At 44.0% G+C, this 21,508-nt stretch overlaps 2 protein-coding genes and 1 long non-coding RNA gene across 8 annotated transcripts; 2 read left to right on the forward strand and 1 right to left on the reverse strand.

Moving 5' to 3' along the window:
- Positions 1 to 53: 53 nt before the first annotated feature.
- LOC115248879 (uncharacterized) lies at positions 54 to 3,464 on the reverse strand. Its single transcript, XR_003887601.1, has 3 exons — positions 3,235 to 3,464; positions 2,822 to 3,031; positions 54 to 1,180 (listed from the first exon to the last, which is right to left on the reverse strand). It is a non-coding gene; the product is annotated as an uncharacterized lncRNA (long non-coding RNA).
- Positions 2,924 to 17,912, forward strand: cep170ba (centrosomal protein 170Ba). 4 transcript variants are annotated; one of them, XM_011616410.2, is made up of 19 exons: positions 2,924 to 3,061; positions 3,708 to 3,845; positions 4,826 to 4,915; positions 5,983 to 6,061; positions 6,954 to 7,012; positions 7,256 to 7,412; positions 9,168 to 9,275; positions 9,869 to 10,360; positions 10,446 to 11,362; positions 11,593 to 11,751; positions 12,093 to 12,231; positions 12,351 to 13,943; positions 14,762 to 15,017; positions 15,099 to 15,219; positions 15,350 to 15,484; positions 15,563 to 15,651; positions 15,787 to 15,880; positions 15,960 to 16,011; positions 16,093 to 17,912. In XM_011616410.2, exons 2-19 carry the CDS (start codon positions 3,741 to 3,743, stop codon positions 16,311 to 16,313), a joined length of 4,866 nt encoding a protein of 1,621 aa, XP_011614712.2. In that variant the 5' UTR covers positions 2,924 to 3,061; positions 3,708 to 3,740; the 3' UTR covers positions 16,314 to 17,912. The 4 variants fall into 4 exon arrangements, with proteins under 4 accessions (XP_011614712.2, XP_011614721.2, XP_011614717.2 ...); XM_011616419.2 differs by having other exon boundaries at positions 14,870 to 15,017; XM_011616415.2 differs by having other exon boundaries at positions 11,593 to 11,712.
- pld4 (phospholipase D family member 4) lies at positions 16,380 to 21,174 on the forward strand. Of its 3 annotated transcripts, none has more exons than XM_029832807.1 (12): positions 16,380 to 17,746; positions 17,953 to 18,057; positions 18,136 to 18,202; positions 18,284 to 18,435; positions 18,659 to 18,842; positions 18,986 to 19,106; positions 19,325 to 19,452; positions 19,532 to 19,732; positions 19,827 to 19,966; positions 20,055 to 20,220; positions 20,312 to 20,408; positions 20,505 to 21,174. In XM_029832807.1, the coding sequence occupies exons 3-12, from the start codon at positions 18,149 to 18,151 to the stop codon at positions 20,705 to 20,707; spliced, it is 1,446 nt and encodes a 481-aa protein (XP_029688667.1). In that variant the 5' UTR covers positions 16,380 to 17,746; positions 17,953 to 18,057; positions 18,136 to 18,148; the 3' UTR covers positions 20,708 to 21,174. The 3 variants fall into 3 exon arrangements, with proteins under 3 accessions (XP_029688667.1, XP_029688666.1, XP_011614735.1); XM_029832806.1 differs by having other exon boundaries at positions 16,381 to 17,746; positions 18,133 to 18,202; XM_011616433.2 differs by having other exon boundaries at positions 16,381 to 17,746; positions 17,957 to 18,057; positions 18,133 to 18,202.
- The last annotated feature ends 334 nt before the right edge of the window (positions 21,175 to 21,508 follow it).

Here is a 21,508-nt window from a genome sequence, read left to right on the forward strand (position 1 = left end):
TCATACCTTATTGAATGTACTGGTTTTTACCTGTTTCATTTCATGCTATTTGCAAAATTCATTTCTTTCATTCTTGAATCCAGTTTTTAATTATTCCTATGCACGCTCACTCTTTGTTCTGACCTTCTGAAAATAGGGAAAATCATTTTATACTTTTTATTTTATATTTCAACCTTTTTTTTTGTACCTGCCCTCTCATATTCCTGAAACTGAGGACACCAGCTTTAGTAAACAAATAATATAAACTTTGTACACTGTTTTTACTTGTTTCCTTCAAATTGATGAAATAAAATGTCTTAACAAGAAGCTGTGCAGGCTTTTATTGTGAAATCTTAAAAGCTCCACATTAAACTCAGTCCTATGAAATTTCCTTGATATATTTATGCTTCTTAAGTTTCTATACAGTTTATTATAACTGTTGGAAATAAATGTAATCGTACTTTTGCATTCAGTGGCTGAAAATAAAATACAAAGGGGCCAATACATTCATAATTACCTCCCTGAATATGTTTTCAGAGCTCTTCACTGCAGCCACCTTCAGCTTCTTTATATGTCTTCAGTAGCTTTGTGGAACGGAGAAAAAGTGAGTAAAGGTTTGAGTTTCTAATCGGTTTCTTCAAGGTCAACGTCCATCAACATCGCAACACTACAGTTCACAGTTCTACTTCAGCATGCACGTCATTCAAAACAACACATTTCGCTTTACATAGTTTAATCTCATTTTGTTTATGCATCAATTTTAAAAAAAAAAAACAGGTGAAGGGAAAATGACAGACCTGACTGTATAACGTGCATCTTTTTTTCTCTCACTAGTCCAGATGAGCAGGAATGTGGCTTATTCCCGTGATCGCACATAAAAACGCAGCAAATCCCGTTGCCTCCTGCTTCTGATTGCGTTGTTTTTGGTTAGACAGGAGACATTCGCCCCACCCCGCCCTGCCCCGCTGGGTCTCGGGCAGATGGTACAGTCTCTGGAGCAGATGTTGACAACCAGGCCTCCCAGTCTGTCTTTTGGCCAGCTGCAGTGCACAGCAGCACATACCCACACCGAGGCTTTGGCCAGGAGTGGGACTCACCTGACAACCACCCCTCTCCTAACTCCAGCTGCACTACCCACAATGCTGCTGGGCTGGCGCTGCAGCTTGGCTGTGGGATTCCCAGGGGGTGATGGAGTGCTGCGCTGTGCAGAGAAGATGTCAGTCACACAGCCTGCAAGCTAGCATTCTGCTCTTCTTTGCAAACACACCTTCTGATCTACACTCATTGAAGGCAGAATTTGGATTCTCTATTCTGACCTTTTGGTTTTATTAGCCTTAATGTCAATCATTGGATCTAATGATTGTCCAGGGTAGGAGGTAATGTTTTAACTACATAATAATGTAAATATACTATAGAAAGTTAGCTTTAGCATGGTGGTGGGAGCTGTTGTGATTTTGAAGTTTTGCAACCCTGATGGTTGCAGTTGTGGTGTGACAGGACGGGGGCCCAAGGAACAGGTTCGACCTGTTCACCGCACATACCTTTGTAAACAGTGAGAGAAGCAGAAAACACTTAAAATCTGTTTGCAGAAAGGTTTCAAATGATTGGAAAATGTTTTAACTTAAAACAACACAGTTGACCTTTTGACTTCCTTTCTAACTCCTAAGTTATATAGTTGTTTTGAATTTTATTCAATAAATTGAACTGTACCTGCATCAATGCTTTAATTTCAAATTGACTTAATTTCAGATGGGAATTGGAACATTGGGACAACACATTTGCATTTGTAAAGCTGCAGTTTAAGATACTTTGTGCCACTTTTTAAGGCTACGCATGTGGGTCGGGATCAATATCACTCGGAACGAGAGCGCCATCTAGCGTGTATCAGTCGTATGCAAAAAGATGGGGTAGTGGTTTTTTAATCTCACCATATCAGGCACTGTTATGATTGACAGCAAGCGTTTTGACAGAAAATGCATCACCGAATGTGAATGAATGACTGTCTCCTGAGGTGCGCTCGAGATCCAAAAGGCAATGGTAAAAATGTACTAACTATATTTTTGACTACTAATTTAGGTCAATTGCATAGAAAAACTTTTTATTACTTTATTATTTTTATTACTGTTCGAAGTGATTTCCTTGACTAGGCGGTAACCTCATGACTTTTGAAGAAGGTAAAAAGTTTTACTATTGGCCTTGACATGAACCGAAGATCGTCTATTGAGCAGATGAACTCCCAATTTCCTGTGCTCTGATTTATAAAGTTACGCATACAACTTATTTAAAATCGGACTGTTTAAAATACAAATTACATCAAGTATGTATCCACTAAATGTATTATTATTGTTATTATTATTGTTATTGTTGTTGTTATTGTTGTTATTATTATTTTATTTTGTTAGTAGTAGTAGTATTGTGGTTTTTGTTACATCTTATATATTTACGGTTAGAAGTATAATGGGTATAGTGTTTACAATTCAGGACAGGATTCCGTAATCCTATTGATATAATCTTACCGGTCTCCTTAAGGTTAACCAAAAATATACTGTAATATTTCAACACTGGTGTAATGGTTCTTGAATGAATCATTATGCAAAGCATTGCATTCCCCAAATGTGTTGGTTTTAATCAACATGTCCGTTTGTTTAGTTGCATTTAAAACGTAAACTGTTTCTTTCCATTCTGATTTTTTTTTTTAAAGAAAAGAGTGCATTTTAATCCACTGCTTTTTATACGAAACGTTGACAACTACTCCCCCCCCCCAGCGCTGCAATACGTCGACGTTTGTGGCGCTGTCACGACTGGCTGTCAAGCGGAAAACAGTCAGAGCGAGAGGTCTTACCTTCCACCGCCTCTCTGAGCTCCTCTCCGTTTGAAGTGCCGTGTCAGACGACGTCACCGTGTCGGTGGCGGAGCTGGAGAGTTTCGGTCGGGTGTCATTCCCGGAGGAAGAAGAGGGTGTTGTCGCTTTACCTGTCCGGTGTTACCTGCTTCTCTTAACATTCCCGTTTTCGAATTGCTTTCTGCCCCAGGACGTTAAACACTGGCTTCACTACGGGGTGAAACGGAGAGGGGATTAAAGGTAGGTCTTTGTGGGGAGCAAATGGTTGGAAAACGCTGTTTCGTGTGGGCGAAGGTTGACTGAAGTTAGCTAAACAGTGTCACCCGCACGGACGCAAACGGTCTGGCTTCCAGACACGTTATTCATGCCACTACACATGTCCGTACAGGGAAGCTAAAAGGGAAATTTCTTACCAATCCCTCGGTGGTATTTTTATCCAATGTTAAAGGGAGTTTCAGCCGGAGTCAGTGGTTGAGGTTGTTGGCTAGCTGTCACCCAGACTCGCAACAGGTTTCTCACGGCTGAAACGATGAAATCCACCGTGGATTCTGTCGACTTTTTGTCTATTTGGTTAAACGCGAGGAGCTCTGGAGCTCTGTCCACGTATGACAGGCTGGCCAACATTCCAACACGTGCATTGCTGTTGTTATGTTTGTCGAAATGAAGATATCTATGTCAAGACATCCGGACATGCATTGTTAAAGGGGGAATAGAGGTTTATCTCAGGTGTGATGATCACGTCCCCTCACCTATCTCCACCTTGCTTTGTCCTGGTAAACAGGTATTGACTTTGCATCCTTCCCTCCTTCTGATTTCCACCCATCCCTCAATCCCTCATCACCTTTGGGCGACTTTGACCCATTTGTCTGTCCTGTTTATTTTCCAGGATGTTCATAAAGTCTTGAAGAGCGATCCCAGCATGAGTGTGACATCATGGTTCCTGGTCAGCAGCTCCGGCACGCGCCACCGCCTGCCCCGGGAGATGATCTTTGTGGGACGGGACGACTGCGAGTTAATGCTGCAGGTGTGTGACTTTGTGTGTTCGACCTGGCCAGAGCGTGCACTTGTTTACCCGAGTTGCTGACCTCTAAATCGGTCAGGATAATCTGTTTTTAAAAAAAATGCTCACGTGTTTGTTACTCCCCGCTGAGGTTTGACGGGACAGGCGCAGCCACGTAGATGTGCGAGCACCCGTTAGGAGGCCCTGCTCGCTTTGTGTGTGTAACCTAGCGATGTTGCATCCACACATTGTTGCCCCGACAGCCTTTCACACAATGATTTGAAACACAGCAAAAGCATTCCAGAGTTTTGTGTTTTTCCTCCCGTGCAGCGTCTGTGAGCAACACACTGTCTATGTTATCATTGCGCAATATTCTCCCTCCCATCGTCTTCTCGCTCCACGCTTAGGAAAGGACGCTTCCCTCTTTCGTTTCTGTGCCAACCACAGAGTGGTTGCTTATTTTTAAGACGCTTCTCATGACTACATTTAGGCGGTGCCGCATCGACCTAAACCTCAGCTCGCGTTCTTCCGAAATTAAACGCACTTGACTTCTCCTCTTAATTTTCAGGACTGCTTCCCGACCGGGCGGACAGCCTTTTTGTCTGCATCCACTGGTCGTTAACCTCTCGGTCTTTTGCATCTCAAATCAGTCCTGCTTCACTTGCCTAGAAGAGATTTAGTTCGTTGCACTCGATCACCTCCCAGGGATTATAAATCTGATCTATATTTCTAGGCTCTAGCGGAGAGCATGTTTAGAATCACACTTCCAGTCTTCCAGTACAGGGAACACATGTCAGTGTTTCCAAGAGTCTGAGCAATTCAGTCATAGTTTCATTTCATCATCATTTGGGCCAGAAAAACAAGCCTGAGTTTATGAGAATTGGCAATCCTCAGGCTTTTTTATCCTTAGTCTTGGTCATCTACATGCCACCAAAGATGAAAACCCCACAAAATGACACCTCTGTCTCTTTACTCATGGCGTTGTCTCTGATTTGCTGTTGCAGTCTCGCAGCGTCGACAAACAACACGCCGTCATCAACTATGACCACAACGCAGACGAGCACATGGTGAAGGATCTGGGCAGCTTGAACGGGGTGAGCCAGAGTCTCGTGACTACCTGCCTCAGTGCACAGTGTTAAAGGAGCCAGCCTTTGTGCTCCCAATAAGTCCCAGAGCACAAAGTGCCCCTCTCTGTGTGCCAGGGACGGAGACCACAAGTAGAAACATTGTAATCAGGGAACTGGAGACTGTAGACCCCCCTTTTTTTCCCTCAGTATCTATCTGATTTTGGTCCTGCTCCATTGCTGCTTTGCAGCGGCATTTTCCCACTGTGTAGCAGCGAGCGAAAACCATTCATTCCTCTCATCAAGGTTTTTTTGGAGGGAGTAGATGGAAATCGGACTAATCAGAGCAGAACAGCTGAGCTGAAATCCAGTGTACCTTTTTTTTTTTGGTTAGTAATTATCCTCATTAATCTGAGGTGAAAAGGGGTGTGGGAAAGTATGGGATTTGATTTGATACATTTTCAGATCTGAAAAAGCATGAAACTGTTACCACTGTTCTATTTCCTAAAAAAAAAAACTAAAAAGAGAATTAAATGGATTTGTCGATTTTTTTTTTTTTTTTTTTTTCTTTTCTGAAATTTTAAATGTGTAGGAACCCTGCAACAGTGAGCTTCATCTGACTGATCTGATTTCCCCAGCAAGTCAAGGTCAGACGCTGATGACTTCTGAAAGTTTGTATTCAAGGAAAAATATCAGTGCAGCAGAACTAAACTGAAGTCTACTGTTCCCTTTTTTTTTGTGTATCTCCCACGTCGTCTTTCTTTACATTACACAACCATTACAAACTTTCTAATGTGGCTCTTGTCTATTAATACTTGAAGCGGAAGGCACCTGATTAATCAACAAACACAGCAGTGTTGCATGCATTTACCTGGACGTTAAGCATTCCGCTAAAGCCGGGGCGGACGTTGCATAACGACCTAATCTCATTAGAGTTTTAATGTGCTGATGGATTTACTTTCCATTGGGAAAAGATCCAATTGCAAATCACCTTAGCCATCACGAGCTGCAAGGCCGTAGAGAGGCTGTCACCTCTGAGTCAAAAGCTGTGCTTGCTTAATGACGGCGAAGATGCTTTCTGTCTCTCTCTCTTCCAGACATTTGTCAATGACCTGCGAATCCCGGAGCAGACGTACATCACCCTCAAGCTCTCTGATGTCATTCGATTTGGCTACGATATCCTTTATTTTATTTTCTTATTTTGAACCCTAAACACAAAGCAAATGTGCGCTCTGCAGGATCTATTTTACTTCCAATCTCCCACCACATCAAACCACGTGTCATGTGTGACTATTTGGAATGTGTCACACATCAGCGCAACAGAGTTAATGGATTTTTAAAATGCAAACTAGAATAATGCAGAATTTTCCTTTCTTCGTTTTGAAGGCCACCTGCAGAGAAACGCACCTTTTTCATTTCATTGCCCCGCTGCGTCGGTTCGCTCCACTAGCACGTGGGTTCCTTCTGTGTTTTCCAGGCAGGGGTTGTAGATTATGGTCAGCTGTAGATAGAAAATGCACCCCTTGACCCCAAGAGCAGAAAACACAAGTGGGAAATCTAATTTAAGATAACAGCTGGGAGCTGTGAGCACTTTTTTAGCAGGAGCAGCGGCCAGTATGTCAGATATGCATTAGCTTGGTTCAAGAAAATTGATTACTAAGGATATAGAGTTGTTTGAATAGCAACAGGTTTCAGCTGCTCATCTCCTTTATTATCTGTCTTGTCGCCGGTAGATAATATATTTGACCTTCAGCACAAGTTGAAATCTTGGGGAAACAAATAATACCTACAGATTTACCACACGTTACGTGTGAGACTAAACAGTTAACATGTGATAGACTTGTAATATAAGGAAATCCATAATGAACTGTGCCTGTGGGCTAATAGCATGTTCTGCTCTCATTTTAGCCTCAGGTTAAGGGTAAAAATCATCGGTATCAATAGTGTTATTGTATGAAATCCCATCGTGCCATAAATGAAAAGGAAAAAAACGTCCTAATTATCATCTCATAAATACGGTAAGCACTAATAAAGAAAGAAGGTTTGCATTCTTTAACTCCTCCTGCACATGCTCATGTTTATATCTTGGAGAAGAGTCAACATAAGGTCCCAGAGGAAGCTCTTAAAGTAAGTAATACTTCCAACATGGTGAATAAATGTCTGCCATTGTCTGCATCTGTTTCTTCACGTGCACAGTTATTACCAGCTCTGCCATTTATTAGAACTTATCACTGTCTGGGTTCTCTGTCTGAACATGGCAGCAGATCTTGTGTTTCTTGGGTTTAAAATCCACAAACTGTGGATTGACTGTAAGTGTAACCTTCTAATCTCTCTCACGTTCTCCCACATTGTATTTTCTTCTCTGTGCAGCACGAGAAGTACACAAGTCAGTTGCAGCTTAGTCTGAAAGCCCTGGAGGCCAGGGCAAAGGAGAAGCTACAGTTCCACAGTTCAGAGAAGACCAGGGGACCTGTTTCTAATGTTAAACTGCAGGAGAGGACTGAGAGAAAAGCCCACTCTCTCACAGGTAATAAACTGACTGAACATACTCCGAAGGGAGACGATAGCAGGAAGACTGCACGTTTGGTGAAACAGAAACAGACCTGTTGTTCCTTTGGCACAAGAAGAGAGAGAAAAGAAAGAGGTTAATCTGAGGTCAGCATGACTTAAGCTGCAGGTCATTCCATAAAGAGGTGTAGCTTCTTTTATTAACTTCCTGGGTGTTAGATCAGGATGCCATGTGAGCTCCAATCCTGTGGATCCAGAAAGGACAGAGAACTTTACATCCTGGATTTGGCAGAGTGTGTTCACACGAGAAAGAGTTGTCCAGACAAGCTGAAGCCACAAGCGCTCTTATCTTGTTCAGCCAGACCTGACTGCTGGAGAGGTGTGGTGCCCAAAGACACTTAGGGATAGGTTCAGCACGTGTTGTTTAAGAATCAGAAAGGTGGTTAGGGTTTTACTGACACATCGGTATTGGGATCTGTTGCTACTGTCATCCAGGTTGTGGCCCAACTCTCTTGCATTTTGAAAGGTTTTGCAAAACTTCAGCAGGTTGGAGTATTCTGTGGAAGAGCTGCACATTTATTGCTCTACAGACAATGAACAAAGTTTAATAATCTAGAAACGCCACTTCAAAATAAAACAAAAAAACGTGCCTTTTTCTCTGCACACTTCTGGAGTTGCAGCACTTGGAGATGGGGCCGATGTGCTTGTAACCGTGGAAGGGCTGTTGCATCTCCTGCAGCTATGACCCGACCACAGCGGCTTCTGTAAACTCTTTGTTAACCAAGCGCACTAAAGGCAAGGAACCATGGTTGCTGCCTGGAGTTCAGCAGTATCCGTGTGTTTTTCACTACAGTTTTATAATTCGGAGCCACACTGTTGATTTCACACAGTTTTACCGTCTTTGGCCGTAATTTGTTGGATCTGGTTAATGTGTGTTTCAGTAACTCCTGTAAACTGCAGGAGACCAGTTGCTTTCTACCTGCTCCTGTTTGTTTCCCCTGCAGCTGCACAGGATGTGGTGTGTGTCCAATTCTTCGGCTGTCTGTTGGGCAGGAATCTTCACTTTTTGTAGTGTGTGACTCAGGCCGGACTCGGGGCTTTTAGAAAAGTGTTTAAAACAGTGCTTCATCTGCACACAAACATTTGCATGAATAAATCCTCAAAATAAAACGAAAGATGTTGTTTAGACATTTCTGTGTTCTATTCCACATGGTCTGAGCACAATTTTCAGGGCTGTGTTTAGTCTATTTGCTAAAAGCAGAGGAGAAAAAAACTGATAATATGTTTCCTGCATCGGTGTGTTGCTGTCTGTGGGGTGTGTGTCCAAAGCAGCATTATTGAAGAGCCGAGGAGGTTTAGGCTTTCATATACATATTAAAATGATCCAGCTTTAAATGTATAAAACTGACATATGGTGTCTAGATTTTCTGATCAGCAAAATGGGCAGCAACCCAGCATCTAAAAGGCTTTAAAAAAGGCATCGAGTCAATTGAAAACAGTCATTTTGGGGGCGGGACAGATTGCAAACAATGGGTCCCAGAATCTTAGGATGCAGTTGATCCTCTATCCTGTATTTTTTCCTTTAAAGATTAGGATTAGCTCTGTCCTGACATCAATAAGAAGGATTATCTTTTGGAGGCTTGACTGAGAATTTACTTTGATCACATCCATAAGTATTTACACGCTGAAATATTTTTATTGAGCCATCCTATATACAAAATTTCTTCTTTACTCCATGTATGAACCTAAAGCTGTCTGCTTGTGTGTCTGTCAGCTGCCACAGATTCTCCAATATCCAAGCCAACTCCTCTCTATGGTCAACCTTCCTGGTGGGGGGAGGATGAGGACCCAGCTAAAATAAAGCAAGAAAGAAAATTTCCAGGTCTAACAATATTTCTTCTGTTTACTCACGCAAACCAGTAACTTGTGTTTTTTGTTTACACAGATGTATTTACCCTTAAACCATTTTTGTTACTGGCTCTCTAATTATTAATAATGGATCTTACACATCTGTGATCTTAGTCCTAATTTGTTGTGACATGAATTTCTATGCCACTGCAATCTGATATGCTTAGTGGGTCAGTGAGAGATGGATAATGCTCAGCCCTGGGCACGTCTCTGGACACCATTTGTGGAAGGTTAGCCAAACCATAGCGTATGATGCCAACGGGCAGTGCCTGTCTGCCTCGTGATGGATTATGACCCCCAAAGCTGCGGGAGGGGGGAGGAAGGATGATTGTTTGTCCCGTGTTGTTCAGGCTGAAGCAGATTATTCCCACTCGGCTTCCCTTGTGCTGGACTCTGATCTGCTAAAGAAATATTTGGCCACATCAGCTGGTACTTAGAGACCAGTGGGCAGATTTGTTTTCGGTCTGATAACTGGAATATTTCTGTGATTTGGTGTCGTCTTGTCTGAGTTGTACACCACTTATTTTATACTCAATCCTGATTTCTGTCTGTGTTTTTGTTGTGCAGAGGCCATTAAAGATGTCAGATATGAAGTCAATGGATCTCTATCTGACAGTCAAGCCAAGTCTCTTTTCTCCTACCACCGGGAGCCCAGCTACTTTGAGATCCCTACAAAGGAAACTCTGCCAAGACTGGTCAAAAAACCTGAGCCGCAGGTTGATGAGGTTCCCACAAAGGACACTCCAAACCTCCCTGAGTGTGTCCCTTCTGCTCCTACACCTGCCATGGTCCAAAGCCATGCCTCCTTCACTATTGAATTTGATGATTGCACTCCAGGTAAAATGAAGATCAAGGACCACATAACTAAGTTTTCCTTCCGCCAGCCACGCAAGCTCCCTTTGATAGATTCCGTCACAACACCCAGTGAGGTGATATCGGCAGAAAATAAGGTTGCTGACTGGCTGGTCCACAGCAATGCTAGTATGATGAGGAGGAAGTCACCTGCTGAAGACATGTACAGCACAAACAGTGACCCATCTTTCCTGAAAATGGACAATGGTAAGTATATTTCCAAAGATGGCTGCTTGATACAATAATGTGCAAACTTTTGAGGGATTTTTCTTTTCTTTTTTTTAATCACTAGCAAATAACTATGAGGATGGCACCTACAGTGATTTGGGGAAGCCTGCAGTCAATGGAAATGAGTTTTCTTTATCAGAACCTGAAATTTCTTCCTACGTGTCGTCACAATTTGCGAGAGCTTCCCCGCCACAACGTTTCACCTCCTCTGACTCGGAGCAGCCCCTGTCATCCACTCCTCCAGAGTCTCAGTCCCGACCAACTCACTGCAGCACTGAGCCACACAAGGCCTTTGTCATTGAATTTTTTGATGATAATTCAAGAAAAAAGCATACCAACTCGCCAACCAATAGCGCATCTTCGCCTGAGTATCCTGGCGTCAGGGTCCTGTTGGAAAAATCAAGAAAGAGCACGAGCCCACCGGAAGAGAGAAAGACCTCCAACACACCCCCGACCCAACGATACACCATCCCTCTGAAGGATCCAGCTCCCATCGACCATCAGAGAGGTGGCTCACTTCGAAGAGAGAAGACTGAGGACCGGATCAGTACCGGTTTCTCTTCTCGTTCTTCATCATCTGTGCCTACAAAACCTTTCAGTAGCGTGGGCCGGAGATCCAAATTTGCCCAGGAATTTATTGCTGAGTTCCAAAAACAAGCAAAGCAGATCTCTTCCGCCAGCAACGAGAGAAATGCATCCAGCCTCCCTACTGCAGCGAAAATGGAGACGGTGGTAGCATCCCACGCTGGCCGCTCTCCGTCTAGGGCTCCCTCTCAACCACAGACTTCCTCTCCTGTCCACCAGCCTGTTCCCCTTACGGTCCCGGTGATGCCCCTCTCAGCTCAGAACGTCGAAGCGAAGAGTGTGCACGTCTGTCCTAAAAATGAGGAGGATGACAATCTGAGCGACACGGGAACCTACACCATTGAAACTGATGTTCAAGATGGAGAGCTAGAAGAGGCACGGAGCAAAGTTGACAAGGTAAGTTTATTTTATCTACTTGCAAAACATGAATAAGACACAACTAGTGCTGTAGGTAGGAAATTAATCTAAGGGCATGATGTGTTTTGTTGTTGCAAGTGTGATTAAAAAAATGTAACCTATAATTTTTTCCTATTTTGAGTTCACTATTTTGTTCAGTGCATGGATAAAAATTTTCTAATATTGTTGCTAACTTTACCTGTCGACTGGCACTGCTCTGTTCCTGACAGGTGTTTGGTGTTTGTGAGAGCCCAGAACAAAACCACCAGAGTGAAGCAGAAACATCTGCAGCATTTAGCCCTGTTAATGTTGAGAGCAGGGAGCAGCATAGCCAGTCTAGCAGTGGGGAGGTGAGGCCAGCTGCAGAACAGGGACAGAGTCTGGTAAAGGTAAACTATCCTGTACAGGGGGAGATTAATGGTTAGACTAAATAATCAATTAACATTCTCTGGTTGTAAAAAGATTTACTTGAAACTGCTCTCCTAATTTACCGTTCTGTGTGTCTTTTCTGTTTGATGAACCTCCTGTGATTTCTGAACTCTACATTTGAATTACCATTAAAAAGAAAAAAAATCATTGCGCGTCTAACCAAATACTAACAATTTGAGTCTTCTGAGGTTTTGTGCCTAACTAAAACAGCCGTTTTGCGCCATCTTGGTTTCAACTTATTTTGTGTTCTCTGAATTTACCTTTTTAAATGACTAAATAGCTTGTATACTGCATCACACAGGTTCAGTCAGCAGATGTAGGCCTAAAGGGTGCTCCTAAATGGAAGTCTTGCTGGGCCAGTTTGGCAGACAGCTATACAGAATCTGGTGCCCCATCTGGCTTCGTTGACATACCTTCCCAGATGGAGCTGTCCGGAGGGGGTAAGCCACCTGACGAGATGCGGTCGGATTTGAAATGATAATGAGACGCCTCGATGAATATGAATGATATTCACGTTGAGCATGTGTAGTTAATATGCATTAAAACTGTTTTATTTCAGCACAGGGAACGTGCACAAACAAGGCCGGTCAAAACGACAGTGCAGACCGCGAGGGTTCAAGATCTCCACATGTTCCGCCTCATCTACCACCAGGGGAGAAGACTGACATTGCAGCTCCCAGCATTCATGTTCATTATGACCCGCATACAACATTTGATGTAGAAGACAAAAGCTTGGCAGGCTGCAAGTCTCCGGACAGCATTCACAGGTTATTGGTGCAGAATGATGTGGAGCCAGACAGCCTGAGCGATGCCAGCAAGTCTGAGGACGGTTCCCTTGTAGACGAAAGGAGGAGGCCACTGTCAGACACAGAACAGATGAAACACGAGAGCAAACCCAGACTCCCAGCTCAGTCTACTTCATTCTACATTGGGTCAGAGGAGGCTATTTCCAAAACCGACCACGGAGGATCAAAATCACGTATGGCTAAGACTGAAAAAAAACACACAACAAAATCTTTCTCTACAGCTACTCTGACCAAGCCGAGAAGAAACCACGACACTGCAAAAGTCAGGCCCAATGTTTCGGCTCCTGTTCTATGCCATGGTTCAGAATCCAGAGAGGGCACAGCATCTACATTACTGAGACAGAAAAGCTTCACCAAGGAGAAGTCAGGTAATGTCAAGCTGCCCAGCATAACCAGCCAGTCTACCCAGATAGACTCGGGGTCTGAATCAGTACAGGGAACCTGCAAGGACACACGCTCTTACTTAAAAGAGACGGAGGATGTTCTTGCTGTTCTGGAGGCGAAACTCCAGGCTGCACAGTCGGAGATGACCCCTGTAGCAGACTCCTTATCAGGGGAGTCCGACATAGATACCTCCAGCACTGTCAGCCAGCACAGCAACAGACCCAGGTCTAACACGCTGACTAAAAAGGCTCCTATAGCTGGCTTCCGAAGGGAAAAGTCTTCAGCCAGTATTACCAGTCAGGACTCAGTCCAGCTGCCTGGTGCATCAGAGAGGCGACAGTCTCAGCGTGTAGAAAGCAAAAACCAGTCTGAGTCCATCTGGAGACATGTGGAACTCAAACGCAGCGTTGGAAAATATGGCTCCACAGACCTGAGTGATGATCCTCAGAGTTTACCTTGCTCTGATCAGGAGACTAACACCCACCCACCCTACAGAAAATACACTGTGCCCCTTCAGAAGGAGGAAGGCAAAACCTCCAGAGTGTCCCAGGTTTTGTCTCGCACAAAGAGCTTGTCAGCCCCGAGGCCCACCCGAGCGTCCATGCTTCGTAGGGCCCGTTTGGGAGAGGCCTCGGACAACGAGGGCCCAGAGACAGAGAAGCCGGTGCAGGAGGTGGGCAGCGCCCCATCTAAGCAACCGCAGGAATCCAAGAAACTCTCCAGGCTGGACATGCTGGCGATGCCTCGTAAGCGCACCAACTCCTTCAACACCCCCAGTGACACTGAGATAGGCAGGAGCACAGGATTCTCCAACCACAGCGCCGAGTCTGCTGGCAACTCGGCCCGACGGGCCTCTGCTCCAGGACCAAAGCCTGTCGAAAGGCCACAGAAACCCCCCCTCAACAGGACACCACTCACTCGTGTACGCTCAAGCAGTGCCAAATATGCCAGCAGCACTGCCAGTGAGTATAACACACCTTTTCTGTAGGTAGCACTAGAGGTTAATAAAATCAGTTGTAATCTGGATTTGACCTGTTACAGTGGTTTTAATAAGCACATCAGGTAAATATCCACAGAATGTAAAATAACACAAGTAATAAGTTTAGGTTTGTTTATTAACCTTTTGCTAAACTGATTACATCAGCATATCCAAATCAAATTACATTTATGGTTTAATTCATCCAGCCTGCCAACTCAGGTTTATATGAATAAAACAAACTATCTTTCCTCAACAGAAGTATTTTAACCACTGTGGTGAATGGTTTGATAAATTGACAGTTTACTGTATAGATTAATCAAAATGCAATGATGGGTAAGAAGAAACGCCGACATTAGAACCGAGTCCTGTGTCTGTGCATCCTTTTAACCTTCTATTGGGTATTTTGGTGCAGTGAGCAGGGTCAGACATTTGGGTCTACTGGTATAAATCTGCATTCTGTATGTATTTGAGGCTGCTTCACATTTAACCTTAAACATCTTGGTTATACAATAATAACTTTTGAGGATTTTTAATGATCAAGAAAAAAAAAAAAACAACTAACGGTTTCCAAATGTTTTAACTAAATTATGGTCTTGTCTACGTGGACTCTGCTGCTGTCGAGGCCTCATTTCTTGACAAACAATGAAAAAGTTTAGGAGAAGTGAGCTCTTGTATAGCAGTTTTCCTTAGTAACAGAAGTTTCTGTGGTGGTGGTTTTCCTTGCTTATGTTCTCTTCTCCTTTTCTCCCCTAACACCTCTCTCCTTACCCTCCCTAACTCAAACCGATTCGCTGCACCAAGGCTCTAGGAGACGACAGAAAGGCTCCGATTATACCTCTACCTCAGACGATGACGAGTATGACTCGAAGCAGAGCACTCCTAAAAACAAACGCTCCCAACCTTCCTCAGCTCTCCACAGCCCGCGGCCTCAGCCTCGATCCAGACCTCAGCCCGTGGTCGCCCTCCATCCAAAACAGGCCAGCAAAGAATCGGAGGACAACAAACATGAAGGAGAAACTCTCCACAACTGGTCCAACCACAGTGCTGAGATTGCACGGTAAAGAAAGTATTGCGTTTAAGTGGGAATGGTGCTCTAATCGGAGTTTAAGATTTGATTACCGATGTTCATTTCTGGTAGCTTGAGTCAAGACTTGGCTAAAGACCTCGCCATCTTAGCCAGAGAGATCCACGATGTGGCAGGAGATGGTGAGCCCACAAACATCGATCCAGCTGCCACGACTGAGGCCACTCAGGAAAAGGTGTGGAGTCAGTCTTTTTTAGGCAACAAATCTCTAATTCAAAGGTGTTGATGTTGTAGGTTTTGGACTTTCGTTCCTCCTGTTCTTGTCAGCACAATGGAAAATAAAATGTAAATTCTGACTGTTGCAGCTGGTCAGCGATATCCCAGAGGCTGGCTTAAACCACCAGAGGGTCTCTGCAGGGACTACATCGACATGCGAACCTGTGCAGAGCAGCATGGATCACAAGGAAAGGAGCAGGCAGCAAGATCAGAGCACAGATGAGGTCATTTGGTGATCCTGCATGAGTCTTCTGTGCTGCCTGTCCTGAGAAAATCTCTGTAAAATGTGTTTTCTTTTGCAGGCCAAGGTGGATAATCTGATGTTGAATCCAGTGTCTCAAGTCATTGTAGAAATCAGAGAAAACACGGAGCAACTTGCAGCCAAAATAAAGTAAGAGAATCTAGAAAGAAAATTCTTTACAGTCACTGTATATTTCAGTAAAGATCCTGTATAGCTGGAAAAAACAGAATTTTCTGAATGGATGAGATGCCTGTAAAAACATGAGCTCTCTCCATCTCTGATCAGGACACTGTTCCAGGACAGAATGGACATCTGGGAGGAGATTGAAGTCAAGGTGAATTCTGAAAATGACGTTCCCGTCGTCAAAACCTCCAATAAGGTTGGTGGCTCAGAGAAAAGCTGTTGATGTGTGTCGGGCAGTGTTGGGTTCTGAGCTACTGTGAACGTCTTTATTTCAGGAAATCACATCTATTCTGAAGGAACTCATGAGAGTTCAAAGGCAACTTGAAGGTAAATCTAGAACCTTTGTAGAGTAAAAACCATTTCAGTTCCTGATATTTCCATGTCGGGGACATTTCTCTATCTCCTCAGTCATTAACACGGTCATGGACCCCCGCGGGCAGCCCGATTTGTCCAGGACCTCAGCTTCTGCTGCATCCTCATCCCGCGTCCGACTCTCCAGATCCACCCCCTCTCGAGACTTCCGAACGGTCCACTCAACCTCTAAACGCGGCGGCGGCCCGAGGCCCGGTGACAGCATCAGGAGAGCAGCCGTGACACCAGATGATGTCAGACAGGGATATTTGGTCTGATACCTGACAAATGGGCCCAAAACACCCGCTGTAATTCCACTAGTGCAGGTGTAGTTTGGTAGTGCACATACTGAAAGCAGGAAATGCAGAAGTGCAGTGGACTTTGAACACTACACACCTACACAGTCATAATTGTCACAGAGAAGTATATGAGGAAGTACCAAAATACTTACCGGTATCGTCTCACTAGCCTCAGCAACCTGTCTGTACGTTCAGAGGTTCATGTCTTTATTCACCAGTAACAAAACCCAGATTCCATGAAGTCAGGATGCAAATTGTGATAAATAACTCAAAGAATGTAACCACGCCTCGATGCATTCAAACGCCACCCTGGAATGGTCCATTTAGGGGCTTTTTACCATATTTTAACCAAACCACATCATAAGAAAGGCAGCACAGGACAAACAGTGTTTTGGACATGACGGCGTTCAGCATCCAAAATGGCTTCTCTGGCGTCTGGGTCACATGACCAAGCTTGCTGAATTTTAGAAGCAAGTTGTAACAACCAGGTTTGTTTGAAAACCAGCCTGAGCGGATCCATCTCAGGGAAATTTGTTAAATTTAAACATAGAAAATATGTGTTAATCTATATAAATTGTCTATTTGGGGAGAAAAAAAGCAACATTTTGTAGATCTGTTGACTGTGTTGTATTTTCAGAAACCCAATATTCCTGTTTATTGTCTGTCTGGTTGACTAGATTGATTCACGAATGTATTCAATATTTATAAGCTGTCTGCAGCGAGAGACTTAAACTGGGACAATGCAACTTTGAAGAGTCGGTAGACTCGGGTGCCTATCCAGCAGCCCAGTCCAGACCCTCCTCTGCAAATCAAAGCTCAATTTCGTCCAAGTGGGGCTGGAAAATCCTCCAGGAATGTGCTCTGAACGGCCGGAGGGTCGCGGGCTTAATCTCCTGGCAGCCGCAAACTCAAAACAAGAGTACAAGAATTCCTGCTCCTTCTCCACTATGCAGTGTTTTATTTATTCGAAATGGAGGCTGAACACTAGTTTTTAGGAAAGACAATCAGCTCCGTGGGGAGAGGAGTCATATCTGGTCCTCAGGCGTTAATGTCACTGTTCACGTTAAATGTTGTCAAACTGTAAATCACAACATGGTTTGTGGCACTCGGTCTGTGTAAAGAATCCCTTCTGCACACGACTTCCCTGTCTTCTTTGCACTACTTGTCGTTCTTGAGGTGCTGTGCAATACGAAAGCAGGTAAAAAGCCCATTTGCGTGCACGGCGCTCCCCAGTCCTGATGCTGAAGGAAAGGAGAAGTATCTGCAGGTGTCGCGGGTCGGTGTGGGACGATGTTTCCGTCGTCGTACGAGCAATAATCGAACGTGTGATTTCTTGTTTTTGAACTCCTGCTCAAAGTGTTGCTGCTATTCCTCCTCGGTGGGATCAGAATTCCCGACATTAGCTTCAGCAGGTTTGAGAGCTAAAATGGACTTCTGTCCAATCCCCCCTTCTTTCCTTTTCTGTCAGCCCAAACTATGTTTTTGATGTAATCCTGCCGTCTCAGCTGATATTTATGTTGTTGACTCTTGATTTTCTGTTTTTCTTTTTCTTCCAATAAACTTGAATAGCAATGATGATTTGTTTCAAGGCTCGTATTTCCACTCTATTTTTATTTAGCCAGAAAGGAAACTGAAAACAGGAACTGTGCCAGGTTGTCTTCAGTTCTGTTTCTAGTGAAAGCTGCAGCAGCAGAAGCTTCGTTTGTTGTTGGAGCTCAAGCGAGTGAGTTTGCTTTTGTTATTTTTGTTTTTAGAAAAGTGGCACTGGATGATCATTTATCCTGCTTTTTGACTTTAGTAGGCAAACGAGAAAAATGAGCTGTGAGTATAGAAGCCTTCGTGATGACAGTGACGTTTCAAATGAAAAGGTAGGTGGACATCACCCCGATCGGGCTTGAATACACTTGTAAATGCTTTTCTTTAACGTCTAACCACGCCCCTTCCCTTAGAACTCGAAAAGTTGTGTGACCTTAGCTATCGCTTTGGCTTGTCTGATCGTCCTGGGGATCGTGTTGGCCGTTGTTGTGCTGGAAAGACCCCCGCCCATGCAGGATCAGGAGACCTTGCCTCAGGAATCTGGTGGGACAGCAGATGAGTGCAGGTACCAGGTCACACAGGGGCTATCTGCTGATATGTGATATATTTATCTGTAAAAGCACAGAAGAATGGGAAGTCATGACTTGGATGCACAGCTTAAATGGATCAACAACACACATCTATGTTTTTATATGTGCACGTGAGAAAGATGTCTTGTGAACTGTTAGTACATTATTTGTTTTTTCCCTGATATTTAATGTTTTCAAAAATGATATTGTCTATCTTAGGATGGTCCTGGTGGAGAGCATCCCTGAACAGATGAGGTATAAAGGAAATGTAACCTTCGGGTTACCTCTGGAAAAGGCATGGAAAACACTCATCTCCATGGCGACAGAGCAAGTGGACTTGGTGTCTTTCTACTGGACTTTAACAGGAGAGGACATCGGCGTTAACTCGTCCTCAGACCAGCCGGTGAGGGGTCCACAAACACACCATCAAACAAAGACATCAACCGCGTTGACATGAGCGAGTGTTAAAGGCATTAAAGTTGTGAATGCAGTCTGTAACATCCGTGTGTGTGTGTGTGTCCGTGTGTCCGTGTGTGTCCACTGAAGGGACGAGACATCCTGGAAGGACTTGGGGAGCTGCCCTCCAGGAACATCAGTGTCCGTGCATTGGCCAGTATTCCCAGTGTGAAGGCAAACTCCACAGACTTAAAGATCTTAAAACAAAAAGGTTTGTATATCTCTCTTCTGTTTTTGGTCGTTTTGATATTCATTTCAATTTATCTGCTATTTTAATCTCCCACTCCCAGTCTTTCATTGCTCAGAAATTCGATTATAAAGTTAAAATTTAATACTTGATGATTTTGTTTTAAGCTGGATTGTTTGTTTACCCCACACATGGATTGTGTACTTTTGCTCAAGTGTGACTTTTGGGTCTCCTGTCTGAAGGGGTTCATGTGAGGAGGGTGAACTTTGGCCGCCTGACCGGGGGGGTCCTCCACAGCAAGTTTTGGATTGTTGACAGGAAGCATATTTTTATTGGAAGCGCCAACATCGACTGGAGGGCTCTCACGCAGGTTTACTTTTAATATGTGCAAATATGCAGGTTCCATTAACACACACTGGGCTGTTTCAGGAAATGCGTCTTTCTTTCAGGTGAAGGAGCTCGGGGTGGTGATCTACAACTGCTCCAGCCTGGCAAAGGACCTGCACAAGATCTTCCAGTCCTACTGGGTGATGGGACAGGCCAACAGCTCGCTGCCACAGCGCTGGCCCGCCGAGTATGACGCTGCCTTCGACAAACACCGCCCCCTGCTGGTGAAAGCGGGTAATGTCTCCAGTAGGCTTTACCTTACAGTGAGTTTCTCTTTCAGAATTTCATCAGCTTTATGAGCCATATAAAGATTAGGAAATTCGTGAGATATGAGTTTTGTTGGTGTCCCACCAACAGGGTTCCCCCCCATCGTTCTGTCCTGTGTCCAGGACTATGGACCTGGAGGCTATTATCTCCATCATTTCTGAGGCCCGGCACTTCGTCCACATTGCGGTCATGGATTACTCCCCCACCATGCCTTTTGAGAAACCCCGGAGGTGAACCTGACGCCCAAATTGAAAGCCATTTTTGTTTCCCACGAGGCTGCTTCTGTTTCTGCTCACTTGGAGGTGTTTTAATGGACAGGTACTGGTCCCTCATTGATGACACCATCAGGGCTGCTGCATATGAGAGGAAGGTGAAGATCCGCATGCTGATCAGCTGTGGGCGGGCCTCTAATCCAGTCATGCTGCCCTTCCTTCAGTCTTTAGCTGCAATGGACAACCATGAGCATGGAATCAGTGTCCAGATAGTAAGGCCCAGCATGGAGGACAAGGATCTGTCCTTAAAGCATGTTATCTCCAATGATTTTCCTGGTTTTATTTCTTTATTTTGCTCTTCAGAAATTGTACATCGTGCCCGTGGGGAACCAGACTGATATTCCCTACTCCAGAGTCAACCACAATAAATACATGGTGACTGATAAGGTAGCTTATATCGGTGAGTAAGACATTATATGTGCAATTCTTTGAAAATCAACAAATGTGCCATAAATGTGGTGTGAGTTCTAGTGGCCGGTGTTGTTGTTGTTGTCAGGAACTTCTAACTGGTCAGGGGAATACTTCATGAACACGGCTGGAGTGGGTCTGGTGATTGCCCAGCGTTCTCCTCCCAATGTGTCGGAGACCGAGGTCCTGCAGAGCCAGCTCGGATCAGTGTTTGACAGAGACTGGAACTCTGAATTTGCAGTGGCCCTCGCCGACCTGGGGCACCGCCAAGACTGCGCTCTGGCAGCATGACAGAAATAACAAGGATCAGTATTGAATCCTGTTTTCAGTATTCATCCAATTAAGCGAAACAGTTCAGCTAATCAATGCTAAAGTGTAGGACAGATGTAGTGTGGTTGTTAGAAATGGTTCATTTTCAAAGACTGAATGTAATGCATGGCCTCACATAAATGGCATTTTATACTAGATCCTAAAGAAGGATTTTCTTCTGTTCCAACAGAAACGAGTTAGTGCTGACTACAACCTTAACCAAATACAGCCATTTCAGCTCACTGCATACAATGTGTGTGCAATCTTTATGAATTACAATGTTGATGTCACCTAAAAAAAATAATTGTTTTATCTCCTTTTTACATTTGCAGTCTTGACTCATGTTATTGATGATTGTTTTCAGCTTCATTGAAATTTGCTTTAAGTTTTTTATGAAATTAATTCAATGTAAACTTATCGAATGTTATTAAAACTTGATATTACCCATGTTCTTGATTTAAATGGCCAAATATTTTACTGGAAGAATTCAATCACTCAATCAATCTTTATATATATAGTGTCTGTTACAATCAAAATTGTTTCTAGGCGCTTTCCAGAATCCCAGGGCCTGACCCCCAACAAGCAACAGTGGCAAGGAAAAACTCCCCTTTAACAGGAAGAAACCTTCTGGAGAAAGGTTTGGATCTGGCTGGATTTTATGTGTTTTATTCACAAGTAGAGATTGGGTAAGAAGCTTGAAGCGTTATAGATTGTAGAGGTGATGAACCTATCATCAATAACTAGTGTTGCGTACGTGTAGATGTGCTATCGCTGGAAAACTCA

Source organism: Takifugu rubripes, chromosome 2 (genome assembly GCF_901000725.2).
Source record: "Takifugu rubripes chromosome 2, fTakRub1.2, whole genome shotgun sequence".
NCBI lineage: Eukaryota > Metazoa > Chordata > Actinopteri > Tetraodontiformes > Tetraodontidae > Takifugu > Takifugu rubripes.